General features: G+C 53.1%; 1 protein-coding gene across 1 annotated transcript in view; it reads right to left on the reverse strand.

Moving 5' to 3' along the window:
- The window catches only part of PARVB (parvin beta), a 107,396-nt gene extending 88,584 nt beyond the window's left edge, over nucleotides 1–18,812 (reverse strand). Inside the window, exon 1 of the mRNA XM_058568173.1 lies at nucleotides 18,644–18,812. Coding sequence (XP_058424156.1) covers nucleotides 18,644–18,758 — 115 coding nt within the window. The 5' untranslated portion in view covers nucleotides 18,759–18,812. The remainder of the gene's footprint in view (nucleotides 1–18,643) is intronic.
- Nucleotides 18,813–19,036: the final 224 nt, after the last annotated feature.

Here is a 19,036-nt window from a genome sequence, read left to right on the forward strand (position 1 = left end):
TCATTTCTCTTGGAAGGCAGCAGGGCCCTGGAGCCAGAGAGCCTGGCCCTGCAGCACCTCCCGCGGCCACGCAGCTGGGAGACCCCAGTGCTGGAGTCACTCGACTTTAAGCACAGCTTTTGCTGCCCACCCCAGGCGAGGCCAGGACACGACGGGCCTGAGGGTGTACTCTGACCTGACCCGGACAATCCCTCTTCCCGGAGCTGATTTGGGGGAGGGGACAGGCAGGAGGGGGGCTCTCCACCCCCAACCCCTGCGATGCTGTAGGGATGTGAGCCACATGCACAGGGCAGGGTCACACCAGCTCCAGCTCCCTCTGCCTCCTCTAAGGCTTGCTCACCGAAGCTAACCCTTTTCTGCTTGAATAAGGCAAGCTGGGTCTCTGTCACTGAACAGTCCCGACCTGGGCCTCTCCCGCTCAGAGCTGAGATGTTCCCTCCATGGGAAGTAGCCTCACCCCATTCAAAGGCAAGGCCCCACGCCCTGGCGTTTGTCTTGGTTTTGGGGGAGAATTTGGTTTTGTTTGTTGGGTTCCTGGCAATGGCTGCTCGCACGCATCTCCGGGTGGAAAGGGCCCCAAGTGCGTGTGGGGAGACGGACACCCACGACCAGGACCACACGCTGCCCAAACGGCGACCTTCAGCACTGAAGTCCCCCCAGATGAACAGCCCTGCTCCCCTCCCGTCACACTGCAGCAAAGCTGGTTGCTCCACTACTTTGCGATATCCTCTTTAAAAATAAATACACCTTGAAACAGTAGGCCGGCAAAGGAGCAGGCCTCCACGTGGCCCGAGGCCGGCCCTGGCGCTGGTCCTTGGCCCGACAGCAGAGCCGCCCCTGCCACCGGGGGTCACGGCCAGAGAGGCCCCGAGACCTGCCTCTGCGTGCCACGGCCTGCCTCACACACTGCCCAGCCCACACCCCTCGCTCCACCCTACGGCTGCCTTCTGTCCTGGGGCAGCGGTAACCAAGTACCGCAGCCCAGGGGCTTGCACAACAGAAGTTTACTTCCTCACAAGCCTGGAGGCTGGACATCGAAGATCAAGGTGTTGGCAGGGCTGGGTTCTCGGCTTGTCGTCGGCCGCCTTCTCCCTGTGTCCTCACAGGGTCCTCCCTCTGTGTGTGGCTGGGTCCTGATCCCCCTTTTTATAAGGACACCATTCACATTGAACCCGGGCCTACCCCCACGACCTTATCTAACTTGCTGACGTCTGTAAAGACCCGACCTCCAAACAAGGTCACGCTCTGAGGTCCTGGCATTAGGACCGCACCACACAGATGTGGGGACACAACTCACGGCCTTCTTCCCCATACCCCCCAGCCTTCCCGCAGGCTGGTCCCTCTGCCTAGAGCCCACCCTTCCCGCTAACTCTGAGTCATCCCCAGCTCGCAGCCCAAAGACCGCCTCTGCAGGGGAGCCCTTCCGGACCCCAGGCCAGGGCTGGCCCCACAAGTGCTCTGAGGTTCCCTCATCCCTGGGGGTGTGGGGGGAGCTGGGCTGCCTCCGGACTATTCTGGAACCACCTGAGGACAGGGGCTGCACTGGGTACATTCCAGGCTCTATTCCCAAGGCCTGCCCAACAAGTGTTTGTTGAAGGAACAAACGAGTGAATGAATGAATGAATGAATGAATCACCTACTCCATTTTCACATTATTCCTGAGAGAAGGCGGCCAGGGGGAACCACAGTCTGCCCCGGTCCTCTCGCCGCTACTCCCCAAAGAGCCTTACACCGTGTCCTGGAGAGGACTTGGGGGCCCCTGAACATCCTCCTGCGCTTCCGAGGTATTGTCGGGAGTGAATCCTCCCAGTGAGTGTCTCAGGGGAGCAGGGCAGGCCTCCTCATGCCCATTTCACAGACGAGGAAACTGAGGCTGAGGGTGACAGTGACTCACGCAGGGTGACAAGGAAGAGTGCAGCCCAGGGACTGGGGGCTCTGGCTCGCCATGGATACTAGCTCCTCCTCATACCAGCCGAGGGGCCCCCGGGCAGAACACTTCTCCTCTCCGTCCTTGAGGTTCCTCATCTGTGAAATGGGATCACAACTGGCCCACCCCCCGGGGCTGCCATGAGGACGGATGGGTTAAGAGCACACAGCACTGAGGGCGGTGCTGGCTCAGAGGGAGCACTCAGAACCAAGAAGGCAGACAACAGCAGACCCGGCCCCGGGCCTCCCTGCCCCGGCCCTGTGCTCAGCCCTTCCGTGCTGCTGCTCCCGCACTGATAAGGGCCTGAGGCTCTGGTCAGCAGACTCTGGCCTCAGCCTCCAGCTCCCCAGCGGCGCCCTCCACGCCGTCCTGAACCAGTGAACCAATGAGCTGCTGCGAACACTCGTGGTCTTGCCCAGGATCCTGCAGAACCTTCGTGGTTAGTGCACCACACGGGCTAACACTACCAGGGCGATAAGCACCCTCTGCGCCTCTCTCCATCAGTATCCGGGGGAGCTGCGTCAGGAGATAACGTGTAATCAAGATGGCCTGCTGCAGCTTAACGATCATCGACCACGGACCCCCGGCCTCTATCAGAGATGCCAGGTGGCCACTGGAGAGCCGACCTCGTCCACCTCCAGGCCATGAGCTCCTCTCCCTCCTGCAGTCAGCCACCGGCCCATGGGCCGAGCCCAGCCAGAGGCTCGACCTCCCCACTGGTCATCAGCGACATCCAACCATGAGGGTGAGACCCCAGCAAGGAAAAGTGTCAAGAACCAGGCAGATGGGCAAGAGAGGGGCCCTGCAGGCAGGAACCAGGCGCTGCCCGGGCTGCGTGCTCAACAGACGCCGGGCATAGAAACAAGGCCGTTTACAACAGCATCCAAAGGGAGAGACCACCCAGGGATCAGTCCAACCACAGAGGCAAAGACTCCCACCCTGAGAATGGCAAAACAGCGCTAAAGGAATGAAAGAAGACAGACCTACATAAATAGAACTCACGCCGCGCTCATGGACTGGAAGACTTAACGTTGTTAGGATAACGATACCACCCAAAGCAATCTTGAAATTCAATGCAATCTCTATCAAGATCCAAATGGCGATTTTTAAAAAAATAGAAAAATCCACCCTAAAATTCATATGGAATCTCAAGGGACCCTCAATAGCCAAAAGAATCTTGAAAAAGAAGGACAAAGTGGGAGAAATTTCCTACGAAGCCGCAGTAATGAAGACAGTGTGGTGCTGGCACAGGATAGACAGACAGACGGATGGGATAGCATAGAAGGCCCAGAAATAAACCCACAACTGACGGTCAACTGATTGTCAGCAAGGCGGCCAAGGTCATCTAACGGGGAATAAACAGAGGACGGCAAGAGCGAGGGCAGCGTCAACGGAGGGTCAGCCCATCAACGCCACGAGGGTCAGGCCCACTCCACTGGTCCCCAGTCCCCAGCCTGGTACCTGGTCTCAGGGGAGCTCAAATGTGTCAACGAATGACTGCAGGCCTGGAAGACTGAGTGATTAATGAATAACAATGAACAAATGAGACTGAGAAGCCAGGGTGGAATATCAGACACCAGAGCCAACAATAATATTCCTCAAAAGTACCTGGGCCCCTTAACATCCACTGACTCCTTTTCCCTCCCTGCATCTCTCAGAGCAGCATTTTAAAACTGTCATCTTGAGCCAGTGGGTCATAAAATCAGGTTAGTAGGCTATGACCAGCACATTTCTCTAATGAAATGAAGCAGAATAGAAGAGGTCAATGTGCTTCACTTATAGGAAGATATTATTTCATGAAGCTTTTAAGTAAGATATACATTTATGGATATGGATAAACATATGTTTGAACTAGCACTTCTTACCGTGGGTCCAGGTCAAAATAAAAGTTTTACAGCCACTGTCTCAGCTCAGAGGTTCTTGAACATGGGTTGGCCCCATAAGAACCTGATCAAAGTCTCCCTCCTAGGCGCACAAAGTCAGGCAAAATCGTGCACACGATTTCCGGGGTCCCCATTCTCGCTCGCCCAATGAAGACAATATCACACCTGCCTCAAAAGCAACACAGTAGTGATCGGATAAGACCATCTGTGCACAGAGCAAGCCCAGCCCCCGGGCAGCAAGAGCCCCTGATACGGGACAGTTGCCACCACTAAAAAGACAGTGAAAAGATGAGGAGGAACACTCGACAACCCCATCTCTGTCCCGGATCTTTCATCCTCACCCCCAGGTTAAAGATCCCACCTTGGAAATACACAAGGATACTGACTTACAATTGGAGGAAAACCTGACAAGCTCTCAGCTCCAACTCTCAGCAGCATGCTATTTTTTTAACAGTTTTATTGAGAAAGAATTCACGTCCTGTATAATTCACCCTTTCAAAGTGTACAATTCAATGATTTTTAGTATATTCACAGAATTTCACAACCATCACAACAAAGAACATTTTCATCACCCCAAAAAGAAACTCTGTACTCATTTGCAGTCACCCCCCATCTCTCTTCTCCCCATCTCCTGTCAACCACTAATCTACTTCCTGTCTCTGTGGATTTGCCGAGTCCAGACATCTCATGTAAGTGGAATCGTGCAATCTGTGGCCTTTTCTGTCTGGATTCTTTCACTGAACAGCATGTTTTCAAGGCTGATCCGTGTTGTAGCATGTATTGGTACATCATGCTTTTCTACTGCCAAATAGTATTCCACTGTAGGGACAGACCATATTGTGTTTCCCACCCATCTTGTTGACGGACACTGCGTTGTTTCCACTTCATGGCCATTACGAATGAGCAGAGAGTGTTAGCATAAACCTTAAACACAAAGAAATCGCCTTCAGCGACGACACTCACTCTGGTTCTGATCCAGCTAGCTAAGTGTTTACAAAAAGGATCTTTTTTTTCAAGAGATCTTCTAAACAAGAAAATTAGGAGCAGCCTAAAAGCAGGACTCTAGGAAAGAAAAACTAAATAACTATGAAAACGTGTCCTTGCCATGAGGCCCAAGCAAAAAAATAATAAAATAAAAGCGAGGCCCAGCTGCACACAATAAGATTGAAATTCTGTGTGCTGCTCCAACAAAATTTCAAATCATTAAAATCTCATTATACTAATAATATGTTTTCTAGATAGACTTAACCAAAACACGCTCTTCCCTCACCGAGCGCAGACGTTCTCAGAAGCAGCAAAGTGCGGGATGTGAGAAGGCTCCCGGGCCCCGGGTCTCCCCGTCCCACCTCTGCGAACACTCGCAGACCGGCCCTGATCAGGCGACAGGCAGAAACTACAACTGACTTGAAAGACGAGCGTCTGCGGCTCTGAGTTCCCATCCTTTCACCTGAGCTCTTCTCCCTCAAGTTTTCTTCAACAGAAGCAACTGTCCAATATGTCACGATGGTCTCATTATATTTTATTATTTCTGCCCATTTACCACCAGCCACCCCCTGGTCCCCTCTTCCCGCACCTCTTCTGTATTTGATGGACAAAGTGCGAAGTGGCAGGAGTGGTCCTGATGATGACAATGAGACGCTAATGAGAATGACGGTTAATGCCTGCGGAGAAGTCTTACTACTTGCCTGGCCCAGGCATTTTCCCCAATGTTTTATTATGAAAATTCTCAAACATGTAGAAACATATCAAGAATTTGACAGTGAACAGCTGTACAGCCCCTGCCTGGCGTCTACCACTAACACTTTTCTGTAACTGTTTCACCAGGTATCCATCCATCCCTCTATCCATCCAGCAATCCATCTGTGTTCATCCCCTATTGCTGCCGAAACAAATTACCACAAATTTAGCGGCTTAAAAAAACACAAATTTATTATCTTATAGTTCTGGAGGTCAGAAGTCCAAAATGGGTTTCACTAAAATCAAGGTGTCAGCAGGACTGTGGTCTCTCTGGAGGCAATATGGAGAATCTGTTTCTTTGCTTTTCCAGCTTCTAGAGAGTCCACATCCTTGGCTTGGGGCCTCACATCACCCCAACCTCTGTTTCCACTGATACATCTCTTTCTCTCACACTGACCCTCCTGCCTCCCTCTTATAGGATCCTTGTGTCCACCCAGATAAACCAGGATTATCTCCCCCATCTCAAGATTCTTAACTTAACCATATCTGCAAAGTCCCTTTTACCAGGTAAGGCGATACGGTCACAGGGTCTGGGTATTGGGATGTGGACATCTTTGGGGGCCATTATTTGGCCGACCATACCATCTTCATTGGTATGCATTTCAAAGGAAGTTGCAGACCGGCATACTTCTCCCTAAGTATCCACATCATTAACTAGACTTCAGTATTTATTTATAGCTCTTTATTTTTCTTTTGAGCTAAAATTTGCAAACAATGAAATGCACATTCTTAAGCGCATATGCAATAAGTTTTGACAAATGCATGCACCTGTGTATCTCAAACCCCGTCAGACAGAGGACATTTTCATCATAACAGAAAAGTCCCTCCTGCTCCTCCCCAGTCAACCCCCGTCCCCCACCCAGAGGCCCCCACCATAGATTAGTTTCATCCTTTGTAGAACTTCATATAAATGGAATCACAGCGCGTACTCATTGGGGTCTGGCTTCTTTTGCTCAGCACAGCGGTTTGGAGAGTCACCGGGTCGGTGCGTGAACTGGCACGTCGTTCCTTCTTCCGGCCCAATAGTGTTCTGTCGTGGGAATATGCGGCCGCCCACGTCTCCATTCTCCTAGAGCTGTTTCAGGTTTGGGCTATTATGAAGAAAGCTGCTATGAGCATTCTTGAGCAGGTCTTCCTGTGGACACAGGCTTCCACTTCTCCTGAGTCAATATCTCAGATCGGAGTTACTGGGTCACGGGGGGATGTATATTTAGCTTGTAAAGAAACTACCCAACCGACTCCCTAAGTGACTACACCACTGTGGATGCTTTCTCCTGCGTGCACGAGAGTTCCAGCCACTCCACCCCCTCGCCACGCCTCGACGTGCTCACTCCAGGTAGATGTGGAGTGGATCCCCTCTGGTTCGAGTCTGTGGTTCATTTCCGGGTGACGAACAATGCTGAGGTCTGTTCCAGACGCATACTAGCCACACATCCTCTTTGGTGGAGTGTCTGCTCAAACCTTCTACCTATTCTTTTCTTGGATTGTTTGTTTTTTTATGATCGAGTTGTAGGAGTTCTTTACATATTCTGGACACCCGTCCTTTATAGACATGTGTTTTGGGAACTGTGATCATTGTAATTATAATAGGAAATATATATTTGGTCTTCCTCCCACTCCAGGCACAGAGCTCCTAAAACCCTTGCAACTTCCCAAGTGAAGAGAGGGACAAAGATGTCTTTTGTTATGTTAATGAGGCGGCTTTTGAACAGCCCCTAGGTCGCCTAAGGTTGGGGCTGGTTGCCATGGAGCCCATCTTGATTAGAGAATTGAAATTTTCAGTCCCACCCTGGACCTCCGGGGAGGGAAGAGGGGCTGGAGATTGACTTAGTCATCAATGGCCCATGATTTGACCAATGCCTGTGTAATGAGGCCTCCATAGAAACCCAAAAGGATGGGGTTCAGAGAGCTTCCGAGCTGGTGAACACGTGGAGGCGCTGGGAGAGCGATGCGCTCCTTCCCCCACAGCCTGCCCTGTGCATCTCTTCCATCTGGCTGTTTCCAAGTTATATCCCTTTACTGGTCATCTAGGAAGTAAAATGTTTCTCTGAATTCTGTGAGCCACTCTAGCAAATTAATCCAACCGAGGGGAGGTCGTGGGAAACTCTGATTTATAGCCAGTGGGTCAAAAGCACAGGTGACAACCTGGACTTGTGATTGGCATCTGAAGTGGGGGCAGTCTAGTGGGACTGAGCCCTTAATCCGTGGGATCTGATGCTATCTCTGGGTAGAACTGAGTTGAATTGTAGGACACCTAGCTGGTGTCAGAGAATTGCTTGGTGTGGGGGAAAACCCACTTATTGGAATTGGTGTCAGAATCACAAGTTGGTGATCAGATGTGGAAGTGGCCCCAGAATCATCAGAATATTGTCTCCCACTCTACGGGAGAAAATGAAATACAGCATTTCATTTAATAACTCACTTAATTCCCTAATAACCCTATGAGTTAAGTACTCTTTATAGAAGAGGAAACTGAGGCAGAGGGCAGGGAAGTACCTTCACCAAGGTCAAAGCCCCAGAGCACGGCAGGACCAGTTCAAACTCCAGGGTTGGGCCCCAAGATTAGTCAGAGGCCCTAACCACTGCCCCACACAGACTGCCTCTCACTTTCTCAGCAAACACACAGAGATCACCTTAAATGGCCAAAGAGCATTTCCCATTGCAATCTCCCAAGACAAGAACACACCAGGCCGGGGCCCAGGCTGGCGGAAGACGGGCCCTGAGCCAACAATCTCTGGCAGGAGCGCAGGTCACGGTGCTGCAGGTGGGCAGGGGAAAGGCCCTGGAGCACAGAGAACAGCATATGTGAGGCCCTGAGCCAAGGAAGCCGGGAGGCCACCGGCCAAGAGCTGGGCCGACAACGGATGGCCGGCGAGGATCTGGACTCGGGCCTGGAGCAGCCGCCGGGGGTCTGTCTGCTTTCTGTAAACGCCAGCGAGTCCATTCAGCACAAAATGAATCTTATTTGTCTCCTCCGGAGCATCTTCCCACTGCTGGGGCTGAGCGCATCTCCATGCCAGGAATGATCACGGGTTCACTAGGAGCCAGCTGGGAAGATTAACCGCATCTGAATCGCTCCCCCAGTTCAGCGAGGTCGGCGGCAATTAAGAGCCAGACTGCCAGGGTTTAATTCTCACCGGCCGGCCGTGGGACCAACGGGCTTCGCTTCTCTGAGCCTCTGTTTGCTCATCTGCAAGATGGGAACAACCACACAGGACCTACTTCCCAGCTCTGTGAGGACTAACGGAGGTAACGCAGGAAGCGAGCCCCGTGCCTGGGGCATCACAAGCCACTAACATGACTACCAGAGACTCCATTCTGGGTTTGTTTTTTTAATTCTTTTCGCTTTCTCCTTTACCTCTTCTCAGATGATCTATTAAGCTTGTATATATCAAGTATGGATTTGTTCATGTCTTACTTTGGAAGATAATACTAATTTTCAAAAAAAGAAAAAATAGAGGATGAAGACCCTTCAAATAAAGCTTTGGGAAAGATGCCCCTCAAATTCTATTTATACCAAAAATAATTACGAGCACCCCAAGCACGGTGTTCCCCTCTCCCCAGGCTGCTCAGAGGACGCTCCGTCCACAGATTGAAAGGGGCACCTGGAAGGTTCTACGGACTCCGCGTTGATGTGAGAAGCGTGAACACCGAGGGCGGCTGCGGTTCCATCCAGGCAGACAGCTGCTTCCGGAGCGTTCGAGTCAAGCAGGCTACGCCAGCGAGCCTGGGAGTCAGGGACCTGTCATACCCTCCTCAACTTGTCAGCAACTTAGGGTAAAACAGAGATCCTTTGGAATTGTAATTTTTCAAATGAAAGGAAGCACGAAGATGCATAACTTTTTAAAACAACAGGTGTACACCATTCAGATGGCCTTCCTTGGGGAAACCAACACTCCTGACTGATTCCGGGTGACCAGCAAGTAACAGGTCAAAGACCCAAACCAAGAAGATTGTTTCAAAATGTCCGAGCTTAAAGGAGCATACATTCAACTACTGACACACAGACATAAGAAATCGCACAGTTAGCCTCGCGTTCTCTGATTCCTTAGGCTGGCAAGGAAGTGCCCCGGGGGACCGAGGTGGGCGAGGATGCCTCCTGAGGCCCCCCTGAGCTGGTCTCACCGTCCAGGCACGCAGCATCCCGGCTCAGAAACACTTGCTGCTCTGCAGACACAAGGAACGTGCCACTTCTCTGCAGCGCACACTTCAGTGAGCGTGCATAGTGCGTCCTGGTCACAGCGGGCCGGGGAAGAAGTGGGATACCAACATTCCTCAAATGCAAATATGTTAAAGGACTTATGTAACTTTGTTACCAACAACCAACTACCTGCTGCATGGAACACGATGAGAAAGCAGCAGCCAGAGCTGCTGAAATGACAGAGGACCAGAGTGAGAAGAGGCTTCCATTCTGGGGGTGACAATCACTCAGCAATGAACCCTCCCATAGACACTGCAGGCTTGACCAATTAGTCTCAGCATTCTTTCCCTCTGAGTCCAGACGCAGCCTCAGAATCCTTCTTAACACAGGGGCAGGCAGTCATTATTAATTGAGCTGAGTTTGCCCTCGGGTGGGAACTCTCGACCACTAACCAGCTCTGGAGTCTGGTGCATGTGTCAAAACCCTCACTCGTCAATGTTATCAATAGCTAACACTTAGCGGGTGCTCGCTCAAATGCTGATAAGACTTCACCTTCTTCATGGCATTTATCCTCACATCACCTAGGGGCAAGTGCCTCCATGATCCACGTGGGCCCCATCAGGAACAGAGGCTTAGCGAGAGGAAGCAACAGACCCACGGAGCAGGGATGTGAGCCGAGACCTGGCTCCAGCACCCTGCCGTGCAGCTCCCACAGGAATACGCTGCGTTTCCGAGAACCAGGGAGGACTCATCAGCTTGGAGACACAGAGCTGGTATCCCTGCCATGCTTCCCCACCTCACCAACGAGGAAGGGAGGCCCCAAAGCTTTAAAACTCAGAGGGTGAAACTCATAGCCTCCAAGAGGTCCCCCTGGCCCGGACACTCAGGGAGAAAATTAAAGTCTTCTCGGGCTTCCCAGAGCTGATCACGTGTCTCCTCGGTGGCGTGAGCCCCAGAGACCAGACGATGCCAGAACCTGTTGCTCGGCCCGTTTTTTCTTATAACCAGAAAGTCTCTGGTTTGAATATATGTCACCAAGAAGTATCTCAACGATGCAAAGGCCACCAAAACCTTCCAGAGTTGACTGCGTCCTATGTTCATGATCTCTTATCCCAATAGCAATTAGTGTGACAAGCAGAGTAATACCACTGGGCCAACACATGTTTATAATATATTCTAAAGCTTACTAATGTTTTCAGCCTCTACAGAACATAATAAATAGCACACTCATTAGGAAGGAAACCAGCTTTTCCTCTGAAACCTAAAAAGTGAAGTGTACAGCTAATGCAAACAGAAAACACGCTTTCTTAGGGTGCATCATTTAAGTGATGGAACCCCATATTTGAAAACAAGAAAATAGCTAGCTCAAGGTACCTGCCCTTTGCCAACCACGGCAGGAGGAAATCAATCAAACGGCGCGCTTAAAAACCGCACACAGCAGGCACTTACCCACTTACATCTTATAAACATCCCTTAATTATTCTGACGACTGGACAGGGAGTGCGATGGTAAGCAACTTCGGGATGTGCCATAAATATTAATTTCAGGGAGTTGAGACAGGAATTCAAAGCAGATCTCCTCTAATGAGTGTGGGGTTGCCAAGGCAACCTGACTCCTCTGGGACCACAGAGGCATCACCAAGATGCTCGGGGGACCAGAGAGAGTTCGCTCTTCCTAAAAGAGGCTGCCTCAGCATGGAAAAGTGAGAAACACAGACGGCATCACTCTGGGCCCAGGACCACCGTCTCCGTCCTCCACTGAAGCTAAGTTTCCGAGAGATTGGGCTGCCAAAAAAAAGCCCAGTGCAGCACAAGCTGACGTGCGTACGTGCTTCTCTCTTAAATGCACCCCTCTGGACAACGGTGGAACAAACAATGAGAAATGCTGGGTCTGAAGATTATAATCAGAATAATAGTCAAAGGAAACTCGACAAAGCCACACCAAGCCCCCCTTGAAAGCCACTTCCTCTCAGCCAGAGAGAGGAAAAACAGAACAGTGATTCCCAGCCCCCTCTCCAAGGAGTATGCTGCCATGCAGGAGCTGGACAAAGTCACAGATGACCCGACTGTCCCTTTCCTCTGGACCAAGAGCTGCCCCCACCGACAGAGGCAGCCCTGCTCCAAGAAGAGGCGTCTGGGTTTGGAGAAAGGGATGTGGAATTGTTTTTCTCTTTGTTAGCAGGGTCTGCAGAGAAACTCACAGCCCAAAGGATCCATCAGGACCTACCCTGACTTCTCCCATAGAACCTTCTAGAACTCACCATGTCCGTAACCCCGGTCCCTCACCTGCTTACATCCCTCCACATCTTACCAGCCACTCTCTTTCCCTTCTCAGGGATTAGGAGTCCGACTAAGCTTAACCATGATCTGCGGTTAACTTTCTGAGGGTCCTGTATGTTGTCTGTGGGATCACACGAGCAGAGGGAGCCTGGAAGCGTGAAGAACTCCAAGAGCTCTCCCCTCCCCTGCCAAAGGAGACCAAACTCATTACAAATCCTTTTCCTATATCTTGCCACAAAGAAGGAGACTTTCCACTTTCATTTTTAAAGGTAAGTCGGAAGGGCTGTTGCGAGCTACTGTAAAACAGGACATAGAAATCACTTTAAAGTCGCTATTTGTCCCAATCAGGTCTCTATGCAAACATCCCGAACGGGCTGCAAACATCCCTAACAGGCTGCAAACTCCACCACCCACCCAGGGGCATCAGCCCCGTGAGGAAGAGGGGGCTGGGGACGGGGCCCTGGAGAACTGGGCCTCATCTAATCTGTTTTTACGCCAAATTCCTTAATTCTTAGAGCAGCCTCCAGCCTTGCCCCTGCATCACACCTGCACCTGCTCCCCGCTCCCTAGGTCTCAGGGATCCGGTTCTTCCCAGCCCCACCGCACGGCCCGGGGGGAAGCCCACCTCTGCCTGCGCCCACATTCGCGCCCATCCTCACCGCTCACCCCACTCCCATCCATTCCACACTGCAGCCTCTGGACTTTCTAAAGTAACCGAGGTTGGGGCCGGCACCGTGGCTTAGTGGTTAAGTGAGCGTGCTCCACTGCTGGCGACCCGGGTTCGGATCCTGGGCTCGCACCGACGCGCTGCTTCTCTGGCCATGCTGAGGCCGCGTCCCACATACAGCAACTAGAAGGATGTGCAGCTATGACACACAACTATCTACTGGGGCTTTGGGGGGAAAAAATAAATAAATAAAATCTTTAAAAAAAATAAATAAATAAAGTAACCGAGGTTGGTCACCCACACTGAGCCCTGGGAGGGGCTGCACCCACTGCCAGGGATGATTGGGCTGACCACGGCCCAGCCACTATGAACCGCCTGCACTCCCCACAAAGGGACAGCTGGAGTCTCCCCCAGGGCCCCTGGCAGGGAACCCTATACCCCCCCACCCCCCAATTTCTAGCCATCCTGTACAGACAACCAGGAGACCACTTCCTCCAGCCGGAACCCAGACCCCAAGTCCAGGTTGTGTGTCCTCCGTGGTCTCAGTTACCACACGGGCCTGCCCCGGCCCCCACCAGATGGCAGGCTGCTAAGGACAGGCCAGGGCCCGGTCACCGCCCACCACCAGCTCCCAGACTGCCAGGTGAGCGCCAGGTAAAGATTCTCTCCCCTGTGTCCTTGGGCCCTCTGAGCTCACGAGGCACCTCCCCCCTCTGCTGTCCTGGGGGTGGGGACACTCTCCGCCTTTGCCTCCCCCTTCCTGTCTAGGACTGCTGCAGTTCTGGAGGATTTGATCGCATTTCCTTTGAGCTTTCACAGGTTTCCATTTCTTCTCACATACCAGCCGTCTCCATCCAGACAGGGGGGGTCGGCCGAGGCCACACCCATCCCCCCATCTGGGAATATGCCCCCGCCAGGACCCTCGCTCACCAGGTGGCTCCTGTGTTCGTACCACACCTACCTGCACCTGGCTGGGCCAGCCACAGGTGCCTGGCCTGCGGGGCCACCTGGATTCTCCTCTCAAGAAACTGAACTGAGACCCCCAGACGCTGGGTACCGGGCCCAGGGTGGGTTCTCAGGGGGACCCTGGGGGGGCACTTTCAGACTCCGCAGCTGAGGGCCCTGAGTGGCTCCCCCACCACTTGGCTGGTCAACCTTCTCTTGGAGTTCTCAGACACCTCAGGAAAGAAACACCAGGGTTTCTGCATCTCAGCACGATTATCTGACATTTGGGGCCACCTAATTGATTGTTATGTGTGGCCGACCTGTGCACTGTAGGATGTTTCCCAGCCTTTCTGGTCTCCGTCCACTTGATGCCAGTAGCACCCCCACCCCCATTCGTGACCATCCAAGGTGTCCGCAGGCACTGCCAATGTCCCCTGGGGCAGAATCACCCCCAGTTGATTTAAACTGGTTTAAACTACCGCGAAGTGTCTACTGGGTAAGGTTGTGTTTCCCCAACTATAACATTAGGGGAAAACTCCTACCTTGCAGGTAACTCGCAGGTAGGCAAAAATTCCTGCCTTGCAGGGCTAAATTACACAGCGTCCGTGTCCAGGGATTCTTATTACAAAGCAGGGTTAAAGTGGGTTGGCGTTTGGGGGTGACACAGCGTCTACACAGCTGATGACTCTATAAAGACGGTGTGATCTGAAGGGAAGTTGCTGGGGTTAATGGCTGGTGGTTTAGGATTTTGAGATTTCTCTCCTGCAAGTTATTTAAAGTCCACAAAAAAGACTTAATACAGTCAACCTTCAGTTCAAGGTCACAGCCACCTAGTGTGATTTCTCTAGATCTAGTTCCTGAGGTCTCAATCGATATCTGGATCATTTATCTCTGTTTCTGCATCAAACACTTAGAAGACAATCAGGGTCAAGAGAACCAGAAGACAAGCCACAGACAGGGAGAAAATATTGGCTAAGAACTTATCTGATAAAGGATTTGTATCCATAATATACAAAGAGCTCTTAAAATTCAACAATAAGAAATCAAACGACTCAATTCAAATACGGGGCCAAAGATCTGAACAGACACTTCACAGAAGCAGATATACAGATGGCACACAAGCATATGAAAGGATGCTCTACACCATAGGTCATTAGGAATGTGAACCTAAAACGGCTCTAAAAAATATATTTACCAAAAAAAAAAAAAAAGGCAATCAAGGAATAGGAACTTCCTTAATGCTTTCTTTCCTCAGAAAACAAGGAGTGACAGAACCCCCGGGTTTGGCTCCTGTGGTTCCGGCTCTCTGAACAGTCCGACACTGGTCACTGGTGTCTGGGCAGAGTGGTAGGGGCCTGAGCGCAGGCGGGGCCTCTCGTGGCAAATGGGTGCAGTGGACTCTCTCCAGCCTCTTCCATCCAGGGCCTCACGGGCCCCAGAGCTGGCCACCCACCTCTAAGGACTCTGCACAGCAGGCTGCTGGGGACCCCTCGTCCCCCCTCCCCTCCTGGCCGGCTGGCCCTATGGGGCCTCTCATTCCCAGCAGCAGGGGGACCTCGCCTGCAGAGCCTTTCATCTGCGCCTGCTCTCCGAGCTCCAGGAAAACCAAACCGGCTTCTAATAAGTTGCTCCTGAAAGTCCCCGGGCCTGCGACTGGGAGCTTGGGGGTTTTTTCCACTCTGCCCGACGCCCGGTTAGTCACAGTTCCGTTTTCAGAACCGGGCCTCCACATGACGTGACTCAGTTCCCTCCCTAGAACATCGGCCTTAACCACGCCGTGAATTCATCCACGGGCACTTCCTGATCGGTTCCTCCAACCCCAGTGCAGCACGTTTCCTACAACCATCTCCCATGGAAGACAGGCCCCCAACACGTCCCCCGTGCCTTGTCCAACCACCAGCTCTGCCGGTCTGGGGGCATCAAGTGCTTACAGGCTCCCCGAACCTCTAACTCCCTCCCGGCATCCTCCCCCACCTCCCTTAGAGGGGGCCTCACCTCCAGCCACAATCTTGAATTCACCGGCGACTTTCTAACAAAGAAGGAAATGAAACCCACTGTGCAGCTGGCGGTGCCCCGGCAAACCCCTAAGCACCCTCTTCCAGATCGTTCCGTGGTAGGTAAATAAGCACCATCCCACAGGGGCCCCAAGTCTGGGCCAGGACCTGCTCCAGCTCAGGAACCGCACGAATGGCACAGAGGGCAAGTCGCCAAGGCAACAGGCCTGCAGGAATACTGGCAACTCCCCGCCACTCAGGACTTCATTATCCAGTCTTCCCACCTCGGCCTCCTGCTTCTGACTCCTTCCCCACTTCCCAGAAGACCAGACGGAAGCCACTGAGCCCTTCCAAGTCCAGCCCTCCCCTAATTCCTGCATCTGAGCCCAATTAGTGTTTTCGGCCTTCTGGCTTATATGGGGGACCCCTCAGGGTGCCAGGCACCCCAAATCTGAGAACTGAGGCAGGGCACCCAGCTAATTCACACACAAAAACAACAGCAGCACCACCAGAAACCTCTCGCTCCATCTGCTGTTTTCATGCCTATTTTATTCATCGCAGGATGCTTTTGACTCTCAGGATTCTTGGTGCATTTACATTAAGCCAGATTGACCCTCAATTTTCTAGGCACACACTGGTTCATAAGAGCAACGACAAGAAGCACTTCACTTTGCAACTTGGGATCAGTCCATTGCTTCAGGCACGTGTCCTTCCTATTACAAGGGCATAAAGGTCACCTGGAAAAAGCTGTAATCGTCCGGAACATTCTGCTTACTTGCTATTCTGTGAAAGATTTCTTTTGTAGGTTCCTTCTGGTCTCAACCCAAACATCACCTCCTTCGGGGCCCTCCCCAGGCACTCTGACTGCGCTAGTACATTTTCTTCATGGCGCACACTATTACAGTTCCGTCGGTCTCTTTATTGATTACGACTGACTCCTTGTTCCACGAAAGCAAGAGCCTCGTCTATCTTTTCTTCCTAGGCTGACGAACCGGGAGAGGGAACCTCATTTATGTCTACGATGGCTGTAAGGCATAAAGAAGAGCTGGAATGACTTTTGGTGAGGACGACGATGGCTGCAAGTGAGTGTAACCGTGGGCCCTCCAGGACCAGTTCAACCGACCCCATCCCTTATCAACAGAGTGATTAAGAATTGCCTTTCAGAAAATGTGGAAAGTCACACAGCCAGAGCATGCGCAGAAGAAGAAATCTTGACCTGAAATGACCATGGAACCAAAGATCCTCCTCCCCATGGAACCAAAGGACTGGGATATGGCCAGAACTGAAAGTTGGACTCTTATCAGAAGCGAGGATTCCCTTATCCAGGAAGATCTGGTGTTAAAGTTTGTTCCCGACCTCATCATAAACGTTTAGAACCCTATCATAAAAGTTTAGAACTCTGTCATAAATGTTTAAAACCTTACCATAAATGCTTGAAGCCCACCAATCAAAACCTGTCCTGCCAGCATCTCCAAGTGCCAGCCTATTCTCCCTAACCTCTTAAATTTTGCCCCAAATCCTGAACTGGGGAGACAGATCTGAGGGCACACGTCTCCTGTCTCCCTACAGATAGATCTCGCAGAATAAAGCTGATCTCTTTTCCCAAAGCCTGATGCTGAAATGAACTGGCTGTTTACGCACACTGGACAAGAGAACCCCAGTTGTGTGTGGTAACATGAGGACGCACATTAAAGAGGCAGCGGGAACGATAAAGAGCAGGTGACTGTCATTTATCATCTCATTTAGGAGGCAGGACTTGATAAAGATTAATACAAGCCAGTTGGGGTCCCTAAACGCAAGGCTTGAGAGGGGAGTGGCCAGTTTGCTTGGAAATACTCTGGGAGGCGAGGGGACAAGGCACTGCCCTTAAGGAACTGAATAATCTAACAGGGGTCACCTGTCTCTTGCGAGTATGCATCCTTGGGGGGCATGTGTCCCAGGGGTACGCTCATCCCTGGAGGTACAGAGAGACTTTCTAGGGGGCAAGTAAGGCTCAGGAGATCTAAGGAAATCACTCTGCATCCCGACTCTCCTCCTGGTCCTTTCTTTCCCAAAGATCTGCCTGAGGCCAGCCCTGGGGCTTCTCCTCTCCCACCTGCCTTTTCACAGCCGCCCCTTCCATTCTTTCTAAGCACAACTCACCCTCATCCATCCGGAATCTGCCCCAGGGGAAGGATCTCCCAGCCTGAACAAAGGGAAAACTCAAGAATGCAGCCCTGGGAGAGGCCCTGGGAACAGCAGGGTATTTAAAGCACACACACACAAGCCGCCAGAAATTACACCCCGTGCAACTCTAAAATACTTAAAAATCTAAAAGGAGCTAAGTGGTTTTTCATAATTATTTCCGTGGGCACACGGAGTACAAAATGGGGGAGCTCTGTGGTCTCGCTGCAGGCCTCCCGGGCCTCTGGCCCGCTCGCTCTGCGCCCCTGTCCTTCCTTCCCCCTCCAGGGCACCGCACCAAGAACACCCACAGGGCCCCGGCTCGGGCCCATCCTGCAGGAAGTGTCAATAAATCCTCGTTGAATGAAGGGTCCCCACGCACAGCTGGATGAAGGTGGCCTGCGGGCGGTGCTGCCCATGAACGGTGCTAAATAAATGGCGACCCAAGCAAGCGTGGGCGCGGGGCTGTCCTCCGCATACCAGGGGCTCGCTCGACCTTTGCTCGAAGTCCTGCCCTCCGCAGGAGCCGGCAACGCGCCTTTAAATGACGCCGGGAGCCCCGCGGGAGGAGGGCAGCCGGGTTCGCCCTGGTTCCCGGCCAGCGTTTAAAGGTCTCGGGAGGAGGAAGGACTGAGCGTCACAGCCTGTCCCGAAGAGCGCGGCTGCGCGCTGCGCGGGCCCGGCGGGGCGCGGGCGCGGGCCGAGGAGCCAGCCGAGCGGGTGCCCGGGGCGCGTGGTCCCGGCGCGCCCGGCTGGGGAAGCGCAGGCGGCGGCTGGGTCCCGGCGGAGCTCGGGGACGCGTGCGCGCGGGGCCCGGCATGGGGAGCGGGCGCGGGCCGGGCAGCCACCGCCTGGGTCCCGGGGGCGCGTGCGCGGCTGGAGGCGGGCGGGCGGCCGGCGCACTCACCCTCTTTGGCCTTCTTCTTCCTCGCCAGCGTGCCGCCCAGCTTGCCCAGGAACGACTCGTCCTTCTTCATCTTGTGGGGCCGTAGGGTGGGCGAGCGCAGCGGCGCGGAGGACATGGGCCGCGCGTGGGGGCCCGGTGGCCGGGCGCGGGCGCAGTGGGGAGAGGAGTAGCCCTGGTTGCCTCCGCCGCCGCCCGCTCGCCCCGGGGAGTGGCCGGGAGGGCGCGGCCCCGACGCCGGCCCCCGCCCCGCGCCCGCCCCCGACCCTGGAGCGCCCGCCGCCCGAGGTCGGCACCGTCCCGGGCTCTGCGGTCACCACTTCCAGCCCGCGGGCCGCCCGCGCACCATCGGCGGTTCCCACGCTGCGCGTCACGCTCGCTCTCCGAGAAGTGAAG

The sequence above is a fragment of the Diceros bicornis genome, chromosome 25 (genome assembly GCF_020826845.1).
Source record: "Diceros bicornis minor isolate mBicDic1 chromosome 25, mDicBic1.mat.cur, whole genome shotgun sequence".
In the NCBI taxonomy this organism is placed as follows: domain Eukaryota; kingdom Metazoa; phylum Chordata; class Mammalia; order Perissodactyla; family Rhinocerotidae; genus Diceros; species Diceros bicornis.